This window comes from Canis aureus, chromosome 29 (genome assembly GCF_053574225.1).
Source record: "Canis aureus isolate CA01 chromosome 29, VMU_Caureus_v.1.0, whole genome shotgun sequence".
Lineage (NCBI taxonomy): Eukaryota > Metazoa > Chordata > Mammalia > Carnivora > Canidae > Canis > Canis aureus.
In genome coordinates, this window is record NC_135639.1 from 595,372 (window position 1) to 616,019 (window position 20,648).

A 20,648-nucleotide genomic window follows, 5' to 3' on the forward strand; every position below is an offset into this window, starting at 1 on the left:
TCTTGTGACTGTCCTAGTGTTAATGGGACAAAACTAGTGATCTTTTCCTGTGTCGCTGGTATTTTTTATGTCCTATTTAAAAAGGTGGTTTCCTTTTCCAAGGGTCATGAAGATGTTCTCTTACAGTATTTTCCCAAGTGTTAATGGTTGATGTGTCCGATCCAGACCCACGGCCCACGGAGACGGTGTTGTGGCCGTGGCGCGGGTGGAGGGTCGCCTCAGGTTCTACGGTTTCTGACTGTTCCAACCCCGTGTATGGGGAAAGCGTTCGCCTGCCTTCTTCACAGCACCACGTCTGTCCTGAATCCAGTGTCCGCACCTCACTGTCGTGATTACTGGGCGTCGTGACCCTGCGTGTTTGCTGCCCGCGCACCCTCACCCTGTTCTCTGAGAAGTCATGGACTTCCCCTCACATTTCTCGTCCGTACAAGCGCCCTTGGCAGGATTTGGTAAAAAGTAACACGGACCCTGAGCCGTTTGCGGCCCCCAGCCGGCCCCTCTGCCTGTGGGCACTGGCCTCCGTTCCCTGACCCCGGGGCCCGTCCCACGGATGCTCTCCTCCACTGCTCACCTCTAGAACCGGTCCCGCTGACAGTGACCCAGGCGTGTGGCTTCTCCCCACAGCGTCCAGCTCCCGCCCGTCGTCTGTGGGATCCACAGGCCCGACACCCACCCCCCAGGCGTGGTTGGCAGGGGCCCCGCAGGTTCAGGGCGGCGGCCCCAGGTCAGCAAGTGCCGAGCCCCTGGGCCACCCGCACCTGTGTGACGTGGCTGCGGATCGGCGGTTCCCACGAGACCCTGGGGTTGGAGGACTCGCTAGGACGGCTCCCAGAACGCAGGGACACACCACTCTCCGGGTGGCCGGGCTGTTAGGGAGACACGTGAGCGGCCGGGTGAAGAGGTCCCGGGGGCAAGGCCTGGGCAGGGGTCAGGCGCAGGAGCCCTGTGCGCATGGCCTCGGGTGCGCCCCCCGCGTGGACGTGTCCACCACCCCAGAAACTCCCCACAGCCCTTCACGTAGTGTCAGGGAGCGTCCGTGGCGCAGGCCCCACTGATGAAATCCTTGGCCGTGGGCGATCTGCCCGCCTCCTGCCTCTCCCGTCCCCAGCATCGGGGTGGGACCGGACACTCCAGGCCTCCGGTCACAGGGCTGGTCCCAAGCTGTCTGGGGGCTCCCACAGTCACCCCACGGGCGTGAACTCAGGTGTGTGTGGGAGGGACTCGGGAGTAAGGAGATGGCAGGGGCTTCAGGAGCTCCGTGCCGGCAGCCAGGGACAAGGGCCAGAGATGCACGTCCTACGGGGTCACGATGACCTTTTCATCAATTAGGAAGTATTCCCTCCCCCTCCCCATTTTTTTTTTTTTTTGGAGGGACTTCTTGCTTTTACCGATACTTATTTCTTTTAGAAGTCTGGTATATGACAATGCGATGTTGTGTTTATTTTGTCTTTAGTAACTAATATTTGAGAACATTTCAATGTTAATGGAATGTAATCGAAGAAGTTCAGTTTTTTACATTGCAATATCAGAGTATTAATAGGAGATAATAAAAATAATTATGGTCAAAATTACTGTGCCAAAACATAATAAATGCTTGGTTTGAGTCCACAAACCATTTCGTTTCTGGCATAAAGGTCTTCGACTACAAGGGAGAACATTTGCTTGACCTCAGGAAGGGACTGTTGCTCCATGCTGGGCTGGCCTCGCTCGCCTGGGGTTTCTTCTGCCGTGGCCCTTAGCCTCGCGGTCTGGCCGTGTGAGTGGGGTTGGGTGGAGAGGCGCTCCTCACGGGCATCCCAGCTCGAGAGCCTAAGCCACTAACCGGAACGAGGAGGCAGCCCAGCGGGACGAGCGCCCGGCACGTTTGAGGCCAGGAGGTTGAGCCTAAGGAATGGCGTCAGGATTCAGGAAAAAAGCTCACACCTCACATAGCACGAAGGCCAGTTGGGAGCTTGAGAAAAGAACAAAGTCCTAAATCGCTCTTTCTGGGAATGGTGACAGCGAACCTTCCACCGTTTTCCCTGTGGCCGCAGACCACAGGTCTTTGCTGGCCCGGTGGGCACGAGGGCGGGGCCGGCCAGGACACTCCGCTCACCGCCGCGGAAGGCTGCCCCCCCCTTATTTTATTTATTTATTTATTTTACTATTCTTGGGGAGAATTTGTATGAGATTATTTGTTCTTTCTTCCCTAAATTTGGTGGAATTCCCTGGTGGAAACTTCTGCCAAGTTCTTCTACATGGGAAGGTCACAGGTTATGATTCAGTTCACTTTGCAGTTCTGGAGCTCTTCAGATTTCCTGTTTCTTCTGGTAATCTGGCGGATTGTGTTTTTCTAGGGTATTTCCACTTAATATAAAATTTCAAGTTTGTAATATAATGTTGTTCTTTTATATATATATAATTATATATAAAAAGCACAGAGTGGAAGGTGACCGGGCATTCATAAACTGTCAGCGTCACTTCCAGGCTAAAGAATTCCTTCAAAAAAAAAAAAAAAAAAGAATTCCTTCAATTATATATATATATAATTGTTCTTTTTTTTTTTTTTTTAAAGATTTTATTTATTTATTCATGATAGACACAGAGAGAGAGAGGCAGAGACACAGGCAGAGAGAGAAGCAGGCTCCATGCACCGGGAGCCTGACGTGGGATTCGATCCCGGGTCTCCAGGATCGCGCCCTGGGTCAAAGGCAGGCGCTAAACCGCTGCGCCACCCAGGGATCCCCTAATTGTTCTTAATATCCTTTTATTATCCTCAGTGTCTGTAGGGTCTGTAGGATTTGTGTCTTCCCACCCCTCTTTCCTGACCGGCCTCACCAGGAGTTCTCAGTGACTAGTCTCTCAAAGAACAAGATGTTTTCCAGGCCACCCAAAGCTTTTGAGGACATCCCGGAGACGGCTGCTTTACTTCTAGATCACCCTTAATCCTAAAATGCAGCCCTTGGGGCATCCAGTCTGGGCATGTAGCTTTCAGTGGGGCCTCAACACCGGTTTTTGTCTCTGCCCTACAAAAAAAAAAAAAAAAAAAAAATCAAAAACACCCAGAGGTACCGTGACATGCAGCCTCCCAGCTGCAGAATCCACAGAAACTCCCAGGACAACTGTACCCCACTATGGCAGGCTCATTTCTCTGGACGCCCATTGTCTTCCGGCTCTCAGCCTGGTAACTTCTCCCAGCATCACCCAGGCTTCAGAGCCTTTGGCATGTTTCTAAAATACTTCATCCAACTTTTCTAATTTTCCGCTACAGAATGATGATTTTATCAAACCCACTCTGTCTTTGTAAATATTAGTTCTTCTCTACCTGTATTAAATTTTAAGGCAGTTATATGTGTTCATAAATATTCTGTTTTTAGTGGACCAGCAGTTTTTTTTTTTTTTTTTTAGTGGAAGAAATCCAACAAAAACATTAATTTGAGTAAATACATAAAAGGATTATTTCTTATGAGGACCTTTAGCTGCACTTGGGCATTGAAGATTCTGGATGCTCCCACGTGACCTGATGAAAGCTGTGAATGAAGGAGAGCAGGGGGAGGGCACGTCGTCCATTCATTCACAAACAGTGCCGGGCACCTGCTGTGTGCCAGGAGCCGTGCTTGGCAGGGGGAAGGAGAGAAGTTTTTGAAGAAAGACCCTATAAACTAGTGGCCTAGAACTAGACTTCTCCCCTCTTTGACCTTACATGTTTGTTGTGTGTTTATGTAGACATACACTTTATATTACCTGGACCATTTGGTCAAAGCCTTGCAGAAGATGTCCCTTTATGAGCTCACCATCCCAGTCCTGCAGCTGGGCGTAGTAATCGCAGCCTCTGTGGTAGAAAGCAAGAGCCTCAAAGACCTCTACCACCTTCGGTCAGTATAACTGTTTTATTTTCAGGGAAACTGGGGACTATTTAGGTGGCTAAAGCGAACATTTCCCCCAAAGCAATATAAAAACGGTATTTTCAAATAATTAATTCTGTGGTTGACTGTTTCTATACATATTATTCCTTGTGGTTTGTTAAACCCAATAAACCAATATACTTGAACATAAAAATAGTAATTATATTTTAAAATTCCTACCTGGTCCTTAAGAGAAGGTCATTCTTCTAAGGAAACATTCACTGAAGTATTAGAAAAAAGGGCCGCTGTGTCTGTCGCCTACTCTCAAATCATCCAGAAAAAAAAAATACAAGGGGGTGTGCGTGGGTGGGGGCGGCCCTGGAGGGAAAACGATAAAGCGAACGTGGTGAAGCGCATGTGCTACGGGAGTCTGGGCGAGGGACGGACCAGCCATCCTTTGCCGTGTTTGTGCGGCCTTCAAGCAGGCTTGAAATCATTTCAAAATAAAACCGTTTCGCACCAGAATCAAAGCAGAGCCTGTCTGCTTGCAGTTGTGACGGGTGGTCAGAGCCCCACCCACGTGCCTTATTTTTACCTCTAAAGGCGACCCTAAGAGCGCAGGTGTGCACGGAGTCAGGTACAGGAATGAATATTAAAGTTTTTCTACCTGAAATGTGGCAGAGGCACCTGTGTAATTCTGCGAAGGTCTAAAACTTATTGAAAACATCAGCAAAGCGGACGTTTCTTTTTCGTTTACCACTCTTTATGAGGCACACAGGGCCCGGGACAGCCCGGGGCGGATCTGCCGCGTCCGTGTAGCCTGTCCCCTCTCCCCGCCGCCCCCGTCCCCTAGGCTTGCTGTTGTTTGTTCCGACCTGAAGCTGCGCGAGGCGGCCGCTCACCACGAGGCGCTGGCCGGGCAAACACACATCTACGAAGCGGAGCAGGCAAGGTGGGCAGGCAGGGTGGGCCCCGCGGGACGCCAGCTCGCCTGCCCCACCGCAGGCTCCGCCCCTCGTCCGCCTGCAGGGCTGTGCCCGGCGGGGGGGGGGGGTGGGGGCAGCTGTGCCCAGGGGCGGTCGAGGGAGCTTTTCGTTATCTTTGTAAACATGTGGGTGGGCAGTGGCGTGTGGCTTCCTGCAGCTGTTTCCATTTGCACTTCTTGATGACTAATAACACTGAACATTTTCAGGTATTTCTCGGCTGTTGAATTTCTTCTTTGGCATTTTGCCCATGTTCCTTATATTAGCTGCAGAAAAGAGATCGCCTTGAGGAAGGAGAAGAATAAGGAACCGTTCTCGGAAGACAGCGTGGCGACACTGGCTGAGCCCGTCGCTGCAGTCCAGCCCGCAGAGGTGAAGCCGCTGGTGGCCAAGGATAAGGTACCTCTCTCTGCCGGCCGCCTGCGTTCCTGGCCCGGCAGGGCAGCGCCGAGGCCGTGCTCGGGCCACTAGCCAGGACGTGTCTTAGCCACGAGCTGTGTCCTAAACCCTCACGCAGGGTCCCCGGGAAACCCCGGGACTGGCCGGGTGTGTCCCCTCCCCACGGGCCCCGGCTGTCTCAGGAAGATGGGGCCACAGATCACCTCGGGGCGGGCCTGCCCGGGCCCTGGGCAGCATTCAGAGAAGACGGGGTGGGGGCTGCCCAGGGGGCTCCCCAGGAAGGGCAGACCGGCCTGGACCACAGAGAGTGGAGGCTCTCCCCTCCACACAGCGGCTCCCCCTGTGTGGGCTCGCCCACGAAGGAAAGTAGCCACGCCAGCCACTTGTCCCAGATGGGAGCACCACATCTGGGACTCCATTTGTGAGCCCCCAGCATCCACCACTTGGGAGATGCGGTGGGAACAGGCCAAGGGGCCCAGGGACACCTCCCGGGCTGGGCCGGGTGCCACCCGGTACCTGAGAACACGGGGCATGGGCGGGAGCTGGGGCGGCAAGGACCGGCCGCCGGTGTGGACACGCCTGCCCTGCCTCACAGATCCTGCAGATCAACGGAGAGACTGGGAAGGGCCTGGAAGGGACCTCCTTTCCCGAGCTGTGGACCCTCAAAGCAGAGGTGCTGCTGGAGATGGACCTGTACCAGCCCGCGAGGCTGCTGCTGGCAGAGGCCTACCTGGCCTTCCAGGTGAGGGGCCGCCCCCGGCCGCCCGAAGCAGCATCCCCGGCTGCTCTCTGGGGCTCGGGCTGTCTGCTCCGAAGCTGGCCAGCCTCTTGCCATTCTGGAACATCCGTGTTAGACTTGGATCCAAGTCTCTGCCCTTTGCCCAGCATTTCTCTGGTTTTTGTTCACTCTTTATTGAGAGTTTGCTGAAGTCTCTACTTCCTACGGCTGCTGTGGGTCTGATTCCACGGCCTCTTTCTCTTGGACGGTGGGGCTCCCAGTGGGCGGCTGCGCTGTTTCCTGATGTCGTGTGTGGAGGCTGAGAGCCTGGAGGGCCCGGGGGCAGCTTCATCCTTAGCGCCTCCCTGGGGCCTCGTGGAAGCCCGGGCTTCTTTGACCCCTCAGGCCTGCATTGCAGCCTGGCTCTTGGGATCCTAGCTCACTCCTTAGCCCCCTGCGACTCCCGTCTGCTGAGCGTCTTGGGCCCGCTCCACCCTGAGCACAGCTCTTTGGCCCTCCTGCGCCCCCGGTGACTGGCCCTCTGGTGCCAGCTCCTCCCCAGCTGCTGTTGCTTTTCTCCTGGGCTCTGTCCCCCCGGGCATGGATGCCCACGTGCGCATCCCTCCTCGCAGAGGTTGTGATTCTCTGGCGCCTGCAGACAAGTGATTCTAACTGTGTCCACCTCCAAGAACTGCATTCCCTGGTGGGCGAGGCAAAGTTAAACGGGCCCAGACAGGCTGTCACTTGTTTTGAAGGACTCCAGAGAGTGAGACGTTCCTAATAAAAACAGAAATCAAGGCCGTGGGAGGTAGAGGCGGTGGGCTGGGTGCTCAGGCGTGTGGGTCTTGGCCAGCCAGCCAGCCGTGTGCAGGCCTGGCAGTGAGACAGGCGGGCAGACTGCGGAGGGAGCGAGGCTGGGGAGGAAGAGTCTCAGAGGCCGCACGCTGCCCTGCCGGACGTCAGACAGGTCCTGGGGCAGAGTCAGTCCCCACAGGGTGGCTGGGCCACCTTTGCTTCCTCCAGACAGCACACTGCCCCTCCTGGCCTTCTAGCATGTGTCCCACACACATGGATGGTGCTTGGCCCACGCCCTGGACCACCCACACCATGGCCACATCTCCATGGGGGACATGGAGCCAGAGCCTGGTGGACAAGCGCCTGCTTCCACCCACAGTAGCCCGCAGTCTGCCTCTTTGCTGCAGAGGTGTCCACCTGCCAGCCCGCCCACCTACCATGTGCACTTTGCTCTCCTCGTCTCCAGCCTGCATTTGCCTTCCAGGGCCCTGGCTCCAGGCCCCTGGGGCCTCCACTTGGGTCTCTTTGGGCTGCATACTAGCTGCTGTGTCTGGAGCCGGCCGCCTTGGACTCTTGCTCTTCCCGCCTGAGCACCCTGTGTCCTCCTGCTGGGGTGTGGTTCAGAGGCCAACAGCACCCCCACCCCACGCCCAGGCCACCTGCAACTGTATGCAACGGATGGGGGATGAGACAGCCCTGGCTGGCTAGGGTGCGAGTCTGTTTGCCGGCCCCGGAACCCTGCTGCCTTCAGCCAGCATCTGGACAGGGGCTCCTGGGAGGGCGCTGGGGACTGCCACTAAGGGGAGGGGGCTTTCCAGGGCCCTGAGCACCGTCGAGAACCCTGAGGAGGTTTCAGCACATGCACAGGCCTCAAGCCCACCCACTCTGTGCCCTGAGGGCACGTAGGGGGCCTCCTTCAGAGGTGAGGGAGCAGCCCAGTGGACACCGTGGGGGCAGGCCTGGTGCCCGGAGCTGCCTCGCTCTGTTTCTTCCCGCTTCCCCATCCCCTCTCTGTATACATATATTTTTTAGGAGCTTGATGATCCTTGTGCAGAAGCAAAATGCCTGCACCTTCTAGCACAGCTAGCAAACAAGGAAAAAAACTATGGACAAGCGAAGGAGATGGTGGAGCAGGCCCAGCGCCTGGGGGGCAGTGAGGACTTCTGGTACAGCTCAGCCCTGACTCTGGCAGATGCGCTCCTGTCCATGGAGGGTGAAGGCCGAGAGGCGGTAGTACGGACGCCCTGGGGCCCTGGGGGGCGGTGGCTGGGCCCCACGGCCAGAGCAACACGCAGATGTCAGCGCTGCGTCACCCTCAGGTCTGCCAGTTGTTTCAAAGACTCATGGATGCCTTCAGGGCCCTGCAGAGGGAAAGACCCAACCGAACACCCGTCTTGGAATTTATGATCACAGACCTAGAAGCCAGGTAGTTCTTTGTAAGAAAAACTGTTAATTCACATGAAAAGTCACGGTCGGCTTTATTCTTTATGCCGTGTTTCAAACCTGTGAGGCGCCGAGAATCATACCCGGAGAGCCATCGGCCCGCGCCCCGACCCCGCTGAGCCGCTCCGAAGCGGGGCCTTCCACCCGGGGACCCCCTGCCTGCCACACGCGGCTCCGGGCGGGGAGCCTGGGGAGGTTTCCAGAGCCTGACCTTCGGCCTTCTGGCTCCTGGGGGACGTGTCTCTTCCTTTCCAGGGATGCAGGTGGCTTGTGTTGTTCCTAAATTCGTGTCCCCAGGTGTGCGTAGGTGTCCTGCAGACACGGGGGCGCAGGCGCAGGCATGGGGTGGTCTGGCCGCGGGGTGCCCTCCGGCCCCCCTGCCAGCGTGGAGCTCTGAGGGGGAAGACCCTGGGGTCTGTCCTGCTCCTTCTTCACCTCTGCTCCGGCTGCTGGGGGCCTGCGGCCTGTCTGGGCAGGCGGGCGGCAGGTGCCCGGGGGCAGAGCTGAAGGGCAGCGCTCTGGTCTCTCAGATTTGCAGCTTATTTCTGAGCCATCTTTCTGGTAATTTGTATTCTTCTAGAAAACTGTTTCCTCTGGGTTTTGGGTTGTGTTGCTGTGTGTGTCTGGGCTCTTGTCCCGGAACTTCACAGAGTCTTTGTCATAAGGCCGTCCCCTGCCTCGTACCCCGTGCCCTGGCTCTCCTCCTACCTCAGAGCTGGACCCCACCCTTCAACGACCGTAACAGAGAGGCAGCCTGTCCTATCTCGACCAGAGCAACGGAGGCTTGTCTGACTTTGGTTTTCCTCATTTTTGGTTGTCTTTGCTAAGTTCTTGGCTCTGTATCTGGGAGGGGCTGCCCGTGACTCTCCGTGGCCGTCCGTGCCTGTTCCCCTTCCCCTCTTCCCGCTCCTACTGCAGACGCTGGGACACCCCCGGCAGCACCCCACCGTTGCATGTGTGAAGCCTGTCCCTTCCGCGTGGGTTTCCTTTTCTGCCCCTGAGTCATAGGACAGTGGTTTTGAATTTCCCAAAGCAGGTGATGCCGGGGTGGGGGCTGCTACTTTCCAACTCAATGACGTTGCGGGGGAAGCATGTGGCCTGGGTGGTTTCTGGCCTGTGGGGGGTGCGCTCAGGTGTTTCCTCTGGCGTCAGGTGATGCTGCCCAGACTGCAGTCACTGCATGGGATGGTCCGTGTCCCCTGCAGGTGCGTGAGCCTCCAGATCAGGGCTGCTCAGGAGCTAGTCAGTGGAGAACCTCCCGAAGGCTTGTTTCGACTGAGCGAAATGGATGATCGCTTGATGGAGATTGAGAAAAAGTTGATCACCTGGGGCTGCCCACAGAATTGTGTGAATATAAAACTAGAGCGCGCAAAGATAAAGAGGTGAGCAGCCCTGCTGTGGGCCCTCCCAGGCGACGGAGGGGCTGGCCCTCTGAGCACAGTCAGGGCCAGCCTGTCACTCGTTCAGTGACCGTCACCGTGCCCAAGCCCTGCATGCGGCTCCCCCAGGCTGCACCAGCCCTTCCCCCTCTTGCCCCTCTTTGCCCCCACCTCCTGCCCCATGTCCTGACCCCATGCCCAGCTCTCCTAGGTCAAGCCCCCATTGGGCCCCATTGTCGTGCAACAGAACCTCCTCCTCCTGGCCCTGACCCTGTGGTCGCCTGCACTTCCCTCCAGGGCAGCAGCACAGGGGGGTGTCCTCACTCTCGTGCCGTCTACTCAGCATCCCATGGGCTCCGTCTCTGCAAACACACGGACATACCCCCACAGCGCTCACACAGTGGTCACATTTGTGCCAACACAGGCCACGCCCACATGTACACATTACCCATGAGCACTCACAGGTGTTCACATACATGCACCTGCTCACACTGGCTCCAGGTCTGTCAGCCTCCCTCGTGCTACCTCTCAGAGTCCCCACTGTCATCGAGGGCAAGGGCTGGCCCAGAGGCAGAGGAACGAGGCCAGGCCTCAGGAACCGCCCTCCCTCTCTCACCTGCCCTCCATCATTCTGGCCCCAGGCCACCCATGTGCTTGGTGGACACGCAGACATTTCGAAGCAAAGCAGGCCAATCCTGTGTAAGGTCTTAAAAACAGCCTTTGGGAGGGAAAAGAAACCTGGACACTTGGGGAATATAACCTTGATCCTATTACAGTGAAATTGATATATGACATCATAGAACTTTTAGAAATGCAGAAAAGCACAAATAGGAAAACAAGGTGGTTAAATCAGCACAGTTAATGTTGTGGTATTGGTTCACTGGTTCTGTCAGGCATAGATTTAATTTTACTGTGCTAAGATATAGTAACAATATCTTTACATATAAAACATCAGAAAGCTTGAAGTACAAATAAAAATACCATATGATTATTTAAAAATTACATATACTCTGCGTTTTGTTAATACTGTTGGCATAATGCTTGAAATTTTTATTCTAAATTCCACTCTTCCGTCTTACAAAGATTATGTGCCCAAAATGAGAAAGATGAAGAGCAAAAAATGGCGTACCACCTAGAAGCCCATGACTTGGTCCAGACAGCCGTGGCTGAGGCTGAGGAGCTGTTCCGCCACGTGCGGGGCTTACTGTCCGTGCAGGAGGTGAGTCTGTCCTGGGTCCCTCCCTGCAGCCCAGAGCACCCCCGTGGCACACACAGACATGCCCCGCACTTGCCCTAAACAAGCTGCCGGCTCCCACTTCTGGCTGAGGTGCAGTAAGTGACAAGATTTGCTCTCCCTTCCAAAATAACCAAAAAGTAGACAAAAATGTGACACAGATTTTCAACACACTAGATGTCAGCATGGGCACCGTCAACCCCGAGCAGACGGCCCCACCCATGTCCACACTCACCACAGCTGCAGGGGCCCAATGGGTCAGTGCGGTGCCACTTGGAGCAGCACCTGCTCCCACTGGCCAGACTGGACAACCTCATGACCCAGAGCACGGCACAGAGCAGAGGGAAGGTCTTGTCTCGATCCGGGATAAGCTGCCCTGATGAGACCTGCCCCAGAACTGCCTGAAGAGTCATAGACCTGAGAGGACTACAGTGTCTGCATATGGTGGTCCCAGAGCAAAAGTGAAAGTAGGAGCATGAATGTCCATCTGCCAAAAAAACAAGTTGCATGATGTCTGGCAACCAATGAAAAATCATCACGCCGAAATCCCAATCGAAAATTGCATGCAAAATTACCATGCCAAAAAGAGGGGAAAACATAGCTTATAACATGTGGAATAATCCATGAAGACCAGCTGAGAATCGGCACAGATACCAGAATACAACAACAGGGGTGTTAAAAGCTACTACTGACCGCATTCTGTATGCTCAGAAAGCTAAGTAGAGACATTGAAGGTGTAAAAAGAGCAAGAATGAACTTTTAGGGGCAAAAACCACAATGTGTGTGATGAAGCGTGCATGGCGTAGATACACGGCAGAGACTGCAGCTGGTCAGAGGACCTGAAAATGGGGGAGAAACCAGTAGTGGTGGACGAGGAGGAAAGAGAACGGAAGCTGACATCACCAGAACACCAGTTAGCATGTCCCGAGCACGGGTACGTGTGCAATAACTGGAATCTTGCAAGAAGAGGAGGAATAGGAGTGGACATTAAATATTTGAGGAAATAATGGCTGAAACTTCCAAATTTAATAAAAAGACCCATAAACCCACAGATCCAAGAAGCTCAATAACTATGAAGAGCACTGAAGCGATGCTAAGGCATGTTATAACCCAACTGCTTACAACTGGTGATTAGAAGATTTCCTTAAGATCAGGCAGGTGGAAGAGCATATTTTATGTACAGAGCAGCAGAGGTCAGGTGACAGCAGAAACCAGAAGCAGTAGGATTCAGGAGACAGCGAAGCACAGATTCAGATACAGTGAAGTATCTGTAAGGTACTAGGAGAAAGAACTGCTGATCTGTACCCAGCACGAACATCTTTCCAAAATTAAGGTGAAATAAAGATTTTCCCCCCAACATTCAAGAGCCAAGAGAACACATCAGCAGCAGACACACAACAGGAACAAGCAAAGTGGTCTTGGAGGCAGAAGGAAAATGATACCAAATGGAAATATGACCTGTACAAGTGAATGAAGGGCGTTGACAGGGTGAGCTACCTGGCAAAACCTACAAAGATTTTCTTTTATTATTTAAATCTCTCTAAAAGATAGCTGGCTTTTCAAGCAAAAATAATAACAACGTAGCATCAGGTTTATAACGCTTGTAAAAGATGAGGTGTATGACAACAATAGTGTGAAGGATTTTTGTGCTCTATGTGAAGTGTTAAAATACACCACAAACCGTGAAGCAATTATGAAAATTGCAGAACAAAGAGGTATACCTCATAAGCCAAGAAGGGAGAGGAAAGGAAATCCAAAAAAAAAAATCATTCACTTGTTCCTCAAGAAAGCAGAAAAGGGGAAAAGAGAATAAAGAACCAGTGGAACATAGAGAAAACAAACAGCAGGATGATGCCCTCAAACCAAGTCATATCAGCAATCACGGTAAATCAGAATGGTCTGAACGGCCAAGTAAATGACAGACTTGTCAGACCATATGAAGAAGCAAAACCCAACTATGTGCTACAACTGTGTGCCTGCAGGACAGCCACTTTAAATATAAAGACATGAATAAACTCAAAAAGGTGGGGAAAGATAAACATGCTGACCTTCATCAAAAGAAAGCTGGGGTGGCTACGTTCATTCACATCGGGCAAAGCAGGCTTCAGAGAAGGAGCATCACCAGGGACAGAGGAGTTCATTTCACAATGTAATGGGATCGACTAACCAAGAAGACATAATGTTCTCAATGTCTAACGGCCCAACAGCAGATTTTCAAAATGAAGTAAAAGCTTGTCACATCCGATGGAATAAACAAATCTACAATTACAGCCAGAGATTTCAATATTAATATTAATAGAACAAGGAGGCATAAAGCAAGCAAAGAACTAGAAGATTTGAACACCACCACCAACCAATCTATACAGCACTCCACCCAGCAATAGCAGAATCACATTCTTTTTGTTTTGTGTGCACACAAGACATTCTCCACAATAGACCGTACTCTGGATCATAAACATAAAACGATTCTCAATAAATACAAGCAGATTTAAGGGAAAAAAATATATTTGTAAACCAAGACCACAATGCAATTAAAGTAGAAATCAAAAAGCAGCATAAAAGATAGAACAGTTAAGTCCATAGACAGAAAGCTGGTTAGTGGTTGTGGGGGAGGGGGCCGGAGAGGGACATAAGACATGGGGGATGGGGTTTCCCATTGCAATGATGAGACATCTTGGAGGTAGGTGGGGTGGTGCTGCACAAAGTTGTGAATGCACTAAGTACCACTGAATTGTACACTTTAAAACGGTTAATTTTATGTTATATGAGTTTTACCTCAATTAAAAAACAAAACAAAACCAGAAAGCTATGGGTGAAATACCCAAATATGTGGAAAGTAAATAGCATCCATCAAAATAACTATGAGCCAGAGAACAAATCAAAAGGGAAAGTATTTCTGAACTGAAGGGAGAAAAAAATACATGTCACTTTTTAAGATGTCTCTAATTGTAATGCTCAGGGGGAAACTTATAACACTAAATAACCATATGACAAAAGAAAAAAGATCCCAAACTAGTGAACTTAGCCTTCACTCTAATAAAGTAGAAGAAGAGCAAACTCCAAATAAGCAGAAGAAAGGAAATTAAAGATCAGAGTAGAAATCAGTGAAATAGGAAACATAAAAATAAAAGGTAAAATCAGTAAAACCACAAGTTGTTATTTGAGATGAATAAATGCATACACTTTGTCCAGACTGATCAGAAAAAAAAAAAGAGAGGACCTAAATAATCAATATCTGAAACAAGAGATGTAACATCACCATTGAACCTACGTGTATTTAAAAAGATACTAAGGGAATATTCTGAACAGTTTTATGATGATATAGAACAATTCCCTGAAAGACACAAACAACCAAAACTCACTCAAAAAGAAATAAATCACCTGAGTAGCCCTCCATCTGTTAAAGAAATGGAATTTATAGTCTATCCACAAAGAAAACATCAGACCGAGGTGGTTTTACTGGTGAGTCCTAGCAAGCATTTAAGGGAAGCATAATATCAATTCAACACAAAGTCTTCTAGAAAATTGAGAAGGAGGGAACACATCCCTACTCTGTAAGGCTAGTATGACCCTGATACCAAAACAAAAATTACAGATCATTATTCTTCAAGAGCACAGATGCAAAAGTTGTAAACAAAATTTTAGCAAATTAATATATGTAATATGTAAGAAGGATAATACATCAGTGCCAAGTTGGGGCTATCCTGGGTTTGTTTAACGTTCAAAAGTCAATTTGGTTCACCGTATTTTTTTTAAAGATTTTATTTATTTATTCGAGAGAGAGAGAGAGAGAGAGACAGGCAGAGAGACAGGCAGAGGGACAAGCAGGCTCCATGCTGGGAGCCTGACATGGGACTCAATCCTGGGACTCCAGGATCGTGCCCTGGGCCAAAGGCAGGTGCCAAACCACTGAGCCACCCAGGGATCCCATGGTTCACTGTATTTTTTAAAAAATTAAAAAACCCATACCATAACCTCAGTTGACAAAACCCAACACTCATCCCTGATGGAAAAAAAAGACTCTTAGCAAACTATTAATAGAAGGGATGTTCCTCAAGCTGATACAGGGCATCTGTGAAAACACTAGGGCTCATGTCACACTTAGTCATGAAAGCAAAGCACTAAGGTGGCAGCGTGCCTTCTCCCCACCTTCATTCAGAATTATACTTGAGTTGTAGCCAGCTCAATAGGTAAGAGAAAGAAATTAAAAGGAAGTAAAATTATCTTTGTTTACAGATGACATGATCATCTGTATAGAAAATGTCATGCAGGGGCACCTGGGTGGCACCTTGGTTAAGTGTCTAACTCTTGATTTCAGCTCAGGTCATGATCTCAGGGTGCTGAGATTGAGTCCCATGCCGGGCTCCACACTGGATGAGGAGGCTACTCAAGGTTCTCTCTACCTCTTCCATTGCCCCTCCCCTGCCTGCTTGCATGCTTGAGCGCTCTCTCTCTCTTAAAAAAAAAAAAAAAAAAGAATCTCCTGCAACCTACAAAAATGGTAATAAATGTACTAAGACTAACAAGTGATTACAGTAAGGCTTCAGGACATGAGAACAATAGGCAAGTATTAATTTTTTATTTCTGTATACTTGCAACAATTGATCAAGTATTAAAAATTCAAAAACAATAGCATTTGACAGCATAAAAATGAAATTTGTCAAAAAAAGTGAAAGCTTACCCCTGAGAACAAGAAAACATCATTGAGAGAAATTGAAGAAAACCTAAATAGATGGAGAGATATACCATGTTCGCGGACCAGAAGACTTGATATTACTAAGATCTCAATACATTTTCTGCAATCCTGACCAAGAAGCTACAGGCTTTTTAATAGAAATTGAAAAAAAAATATTTTAGAATTCATTTGGAATTGCAAAAGATGTAACATAGCAAACCCAACTTTAAAAAAGAAAAGCTAAAAAAATAAATAAATGAAATAAAATAAATTAAAAAAGAAAAACTGAGTTGGAGATCAAACACTATCTGATTTTTTAAAAGACTTATTATAAAATGACAGGAATCAAAACTGTGGCTTTAGTGTAAAAATAAGCTGAGCAGATCATGGAACGTAACAGAGAATCCAGAAATAGACACACAGACCGGCAGAAGATTGCTTTTCTACCAAAGAGCAAAGGTAATTCAGTGAAGAAAGGCTACTCTTCAAAACTGATGCTGGAGCAACTGACATCCACACCCAAACCACAGACTGCAGTTCATCCCTCACACCAGACGGAAGATTGACCCCAAGTGGATCATAGACCTGAAGGTAAGAGCTGAAACTGTATTTCTAGAGGAAAACACCTTTGGGACCTTGGATTCAGTGAAGACTCCTTACATACGACAACAAAAACACGATCCACGAGAGAATAATAAATGGATAAACTGGAGTCTGCTCTTCAAAAGACACTATTCAGGGGATGAAAAGACAAGGCGCACACTGGGGGGGGAACATATTTGCAAACCATGTAACTGACAAGGTCTTGTATTCAGAATATAGAACACTCTTAAAATTAAAAAAAAAAACATAAAAAGTAGGCAAACAGTTGAGCAGACATTTCTCTAAGAAAATAGGTGGATGGTAAATAATTACACGAAGGGATGAGTCAGGGAAACCACCAGACATCTATTCAAGTGGCTACAATTGAAAAGACCAAGCAAGCAAACGTTAGCAAGGACGTGGGGGGGGACCGAGCTCTCTTTATCGTCGTGCGGGGTGTAGCACGGACCACAGCTTGGCAGTTAAACACAGGCCACTGGAGGAGCCAGCTCCCCACTCCTGGGAATTTGCACGGCCACACGGAAGCTCGTGCATGCGTGTTCATGGCCGTTGTGTTTGCAGTAGCCCCCAGCGTTGAGTGGATAAGTGCACTGGGGCCCACCTGTATGACGACAGGTACTCCTGGTCAGTGAAAGGGTGTGAGCACAGGCAGTACCACGGATGGGTCTGGAGTAATTAATTATGCGAGTGGCAGAGGCCAGAGTGTGCACGTGCCGTGTGACCCCCTGGTACAAAACCCTGGAAACTGCAAACCAGCTCGTGGTGCAGGAGTGTGGCCCCGGGCTGCTCGGGAGGGAGGGGCTGGTTAGAAAGGGCCGTGAGGGCTTGGGGGTGCGGGACACAGGCGTTGTGCTCATCATGGCGCTCTGACCGTGTGTGTCTGGCACGCCCAGTTGCAGAACATTAACACGCCTCTGATGAGGAAGCTGGCACACCTGCGGCTGCACCTCGCAGAAGTGTCGCTGGACATGCTGCAGCTCATGTGGGCCGAGGCCCTGGCTCGGCAGCTGGAGCAGAGCTCTGTGGACAAGCTGCTGGCCGACTACCTGCAGAGCACGAGGGACTACACCTCCGTAGGCCTGGTAACCGTCCCCAAGACGACGTGGGCCCGTTGCTCCGGTCCGCGGGGCGCCGTGCTGGGACGCAGGAGTGGCCAGGAGGATGCGCGGCGCCCAGCTCCCAGGCCGCCAGTGTGTGCTCGCCCCAGCGGCTCCCAGGGCCCTGGGGGCCTTTCCTCAGTCTGACGGCTGCGGAGGGGGGTTCTCCTGGGGGACGTTCCTCGGTGCATTGCACTCTCTTACCCAGGGTATGCATTTGCTTTGACTTAATTATGTCAGCATGTTAAAGAGCTCTACAAAGGTGAATTCATTTTGTTTTTTAAAAAATTGAATTTGCAAAATATTGGAAGGAAACATCCTGCTATTTCAGACATCTTGGATTCCATGTGCCACGAATCAAATTACCTTGATGTAACTATAAATACATCAAAGATAGCCCCAAAATCGAACTCGATACAAGCTAATGTATTTCCCACGAGCCCCGAATAAGATTATCTAAGCAGACTGTTGTGACCTCCCCCAATGCCAAAGGTGCCAAAGGTCAGAGTGCTTGGATGTTGCCACCCCGGGGTGTTAGACCGGGGATCTCAGGGACTGGATGGGTGGGGGGAGGTCCAGAGGGGACAGAGGGTGGGCCTCTGCACTTCCCAAGGCGAGGTGAAGGTGACCAGGCGGTTTGTGTTTGCAGGAATGGTTCACGCTGAAGCGGACCCTGGCACACGCGGTGCTGGCGCAGCTGGGGAGTCTGCACTCCCTGTGCAGCGGCTGCGTGGAGATCCGCGCTCAGGTCCTGGGCCTGGCCGGGAAGGCCCTCCGCCTGCTGGCCACGCAGGCAGACCCCATGCGCCCCGCCCACTACTGGGAGGAGGGCCCCTTGGTATGTGCCCCTGCTTCTAGCTCACCCACGAGCCCTCCCACTAATCTCGTAAGAGCTGGGACATGAAATAGGCCTCGAATTGTCCCTGCTTAAGAAGGGTGCTGTGACCCGAGAAAGGGAGAAAAGGCTGGAAGTTGTCTGTCCGGTGGGACCAGTGGGTGGGAGAGACACGGACTTCTGGGGATGGGCCCTGGAGGGAGGGGAGTGAGCAAGGGCAGGACGTCCCAGCCCAGATGTGTCCAGCACGTCGTGGCTCCTGGCGTCCCCCCTGCACCTCGGCTGCTCTCCTCCAGGGAGCCTGGGGTCCGCCTGAGTGCTGAGTGCTGAGCCCCCCTCCTCACGTGCAGCAGGGAACCCCGAGCCCTCTTAACGCTCCTCCTCCACCCGCACTGTCTGGTGAAGCCCAGGCACTGGCCGTGTCACACACTCAGGCTTGCTCCCTTCTGCAGAGCCCCCTGCAAGGCTGCCCAGGAGGACTGGTGCTCCCAGGGAGCACCCCCCAGGGAGCACCCCACCCCTCCTAAGGAGCGTGGGTGACAGCCACCACCACCGAGGGCTGTAGGAGCTCCAGGCCGCCATCCGAGATGCCTCTGCAGGTGCCGCTTCTGCCACTGGAAGGCACCCGCCCAAAGGCAAAGCCAGGCTTTTAGGAAGACCCCCAGCCCGAGCGGCTGGGCTCTGTACCCCTGTGTGATTGGCCATCCTGCTGGATTAACTGGATCCCAGGACCCAAGGCTGGACTCACATTTGGGGGAGATGGTGGAGTTTTGGCCTCTCGCTCAGTCTGTTTGTTGAGCACCTGCCCGTGGCTCTGAGTCAGGTGGGCGTGGACCAGAGATGTGGCCTGGGCAGCGCCTCCCCTTGGGGTTGGGTCCTTGTTTATGGAGCCGCACCAAGGATGCTCCCTCGCAGAGGCGCCACCTGGGAAACACGTGCTACGTCCTTTGTGACTGGGTGCAGGTGGCTTTCAAGAAGCACGTCCATCAGCCCCGTTCCCCAGCCGGGCTTTGCCTGCTGCTCCCTGTCATGACCCAACAGACCCCGGGGCTCCCCCTCACCCCGAGTTCTTACCTGCTGCCACACACCCCCTGGAGATCCCCCGGCACCCCTAGGTCCTCCTCAGGGTGGCTTGTCCTGCAGTCAGGGAGGCCCAGGTCCCCATGAGGGCTTGTCTGAACATTCGTCCCTGGCACCCGGGGGCGGTGGGCACCTGACTCCTCCTGGTGGCACAATGCTGGCTGGTGCCAGTGCCTGAAGGACTGCTGAGCAAGCACAGAACTGCACTGCTCTGCTTCTCCAGAGCTGCTTCCCCACACAGGCTCACCCACCAGCCGCCAGCGCTCCTGGGCCAGGCCCCTGCGGGTCAGCCCCATCGGCGACAGGCCTGACCACTGCCCGTAGCACGCCGCACTGAGGGGTCCACAGGGATGCCCCAAGGGAGACCAGCGCCCCCGGGCGTGGCCGTGTGGCAGATGCCGGCTGATAAGAGGCTTCTTCTCCATAGGCGGGCACTGAGCTGAGCAGCCTTAGGCGTCTAGAAACCATCACAGAGGACGGGGTGGGCGAGGATCACTGCCGGGACCCGCGGGCCATGAGGGCCAGCCCCGAGGAGCACACCAGGAAGGGCTCGGACCTGCAGGTACGGCCGCGCTCACCTGCCCCGCAATGCCCTGCCCGCAGAGCCCACCTGAGCCTGAGCCTTGGCCCCTGCAGAGGAGACTGGTGCTGGCCCAGCGCTACCTGGCCCAGGCCTCCGAGGTGCTGCTGCAGTGCATGCAGGTCGCCCTGGGCAGCTGCCTCCTGGACGTTGCCGCGGCCGCCAGCCTGGAAATGGTGGAGTGCACCGGCACCCTGGACCCCGCCACCACCTGCCAGTTCCTGGCGCTCTCTCAGGTACGGCTCTGCTCTGTGCCCCTGCCTCGAGGCCCAGCTGGGCCTACCTGGGAAGGGGAGTTCCCTGAGCACCCGGCACTCCTCCTGCTGGTGGGCTGGCCAGCCAGGCTATAGGGCAGGTCTCTGCCTTGAGAAAGTGGTGCTCAGCTGGGGAGGGAGCTTCCGCCCTGGAAGAAGTAGGGAAGGCTGTCCCATCCCCCTGAGGCCCCTCTGAGCCCCCGCCCCTATTACTCACTTCCCGTTGGTTCACTAGGCCTCATGTTCTAGAGCCCAGAAGTGGGCAGGTGCCGGGGGCACAGTGGTGAAGGGCCTGGGGACTGCCGGTGGCCAGGAGAAGCACAGCATCCCAAGTAGCAGCCCCTGCCACCCTCCCGCATGGGCACCCCCCCCCCCCCCCCCCCCCCCCCCCCCCCCCCCCCGCCCAGGCCCAGGGCTGAGCTCAGCCCCGTGGCGCCCTCCTGTGTCTGTTCAGAGCTGCTCGGCTTCAGAGATGATGCGGGATGTCCTGTTCACGGCCACAGCCAACACCAGCAGCTCGCAGCTGGCAGCCCTGATGCAGCTCCAGCACCAGCTGAAGCAGAAGGGGAGGATGTCCACCAGCTTGTTTGCGAGTGTGAAGCAGAGGCTGGCTGTCATTTCCAAGGTGAGCGAGCCCGCGCAGCCTGCCCTGGCCATGCAGCTCTGCAGTGCCACCCTGCTGCTGCCAGCTGATGGCAGCATGCTCCAGCTCGGCCTCTTGCCAGCTGTGTAGTTCTGGGGGTGCCTCT

The 20,648-nt window shown here is 53.0% G+C and overlaps 1 protein-coding gene and 1 long non-coding RNA gene across 10 annotated transcripts in view; one reads left to right on the forward strand and one right to left on the reverse strand.

Annotated features, from left to right (window-relative positions):
* The window catches only part of CFAP46 (cilia and flagella associated protein 46), a 94,259-nt gene that overhangs the window by 54,752 nt on the left and 18,859 nt on the right, over positions 1-20,648 (forward strand). For 6 of the 8 annotated variants that reach the window (XM_077877109.1, XM_077877113.1, XM_077877112.1 and 3 more), the window contains exons 32-44: positions 3,706-3,854; positions 4,678-4,776; positions 5,074-5,206; positions 5,802-5,948; positions 7,752-7,952; positions 8,039-8,145; positions 9,368-9,544; positions 10,625-10,760; positions 16,947-17,135; positions 17,800-17,988; positions 19,493-19,627; positions 19,702-19,881; positions 20,354-20,524. In XM_077877109.1, coding sequence (XP_077733235.1) covers positions 3,706-3,854; positions 4,678-4,776; positions 5,074-5,206; positions 5,802-5,948; positions 7,752-7,952; positions 8,039-8,145; positions 9,368-9,544; positions 10,625-10,760; positions 16,947-17,135; positions 17,800-17,988; positions 19,493-19,627; positions 19,702-19,881; positions 20,354-20,524 — 2,013 coding nt within the window. Of the gene's footprint in view, positions 1-3,705; positions 3,855-4,677; positions 4,777-5,073; positions 5,207-5,801; positions 5,949-7,751; positions 7,953-8,038; positions 8,146-9,367; positions 9,545-10,624; positions 10,761-16,946; positions 17,136-17,799; positions 17,989-19,492; positions 19,628-19,668; positions 19,882-20,353; positions 20,525-20,648 lie in introns of all 8 variants that reach the window. The other 2 variants (XM_077877111.1, XM_077877115.1) reach the window with 2 other exon arrangements.
* Positions 2,541-4,848, reverse strand: LOC144300908 (uncharacterized). 2 transcript variants are annotated; one of them, XR_013367633.1, is made up of 4 exons: positions 4,700-4,848; positions 4,065-4,202; positions 3,724-3,811; positions 2,541-3,005 (listed from the first exon to the last, which is right to left on the reverse strand). It is a non-coding gene; the product is annotated as an uncharacterized LOC144300908 (long non-coding RNA). The 2 variants fall into 2 exon arrangements; XR_013367634.1 differs by lacking the exon at positions 4,065-4,202.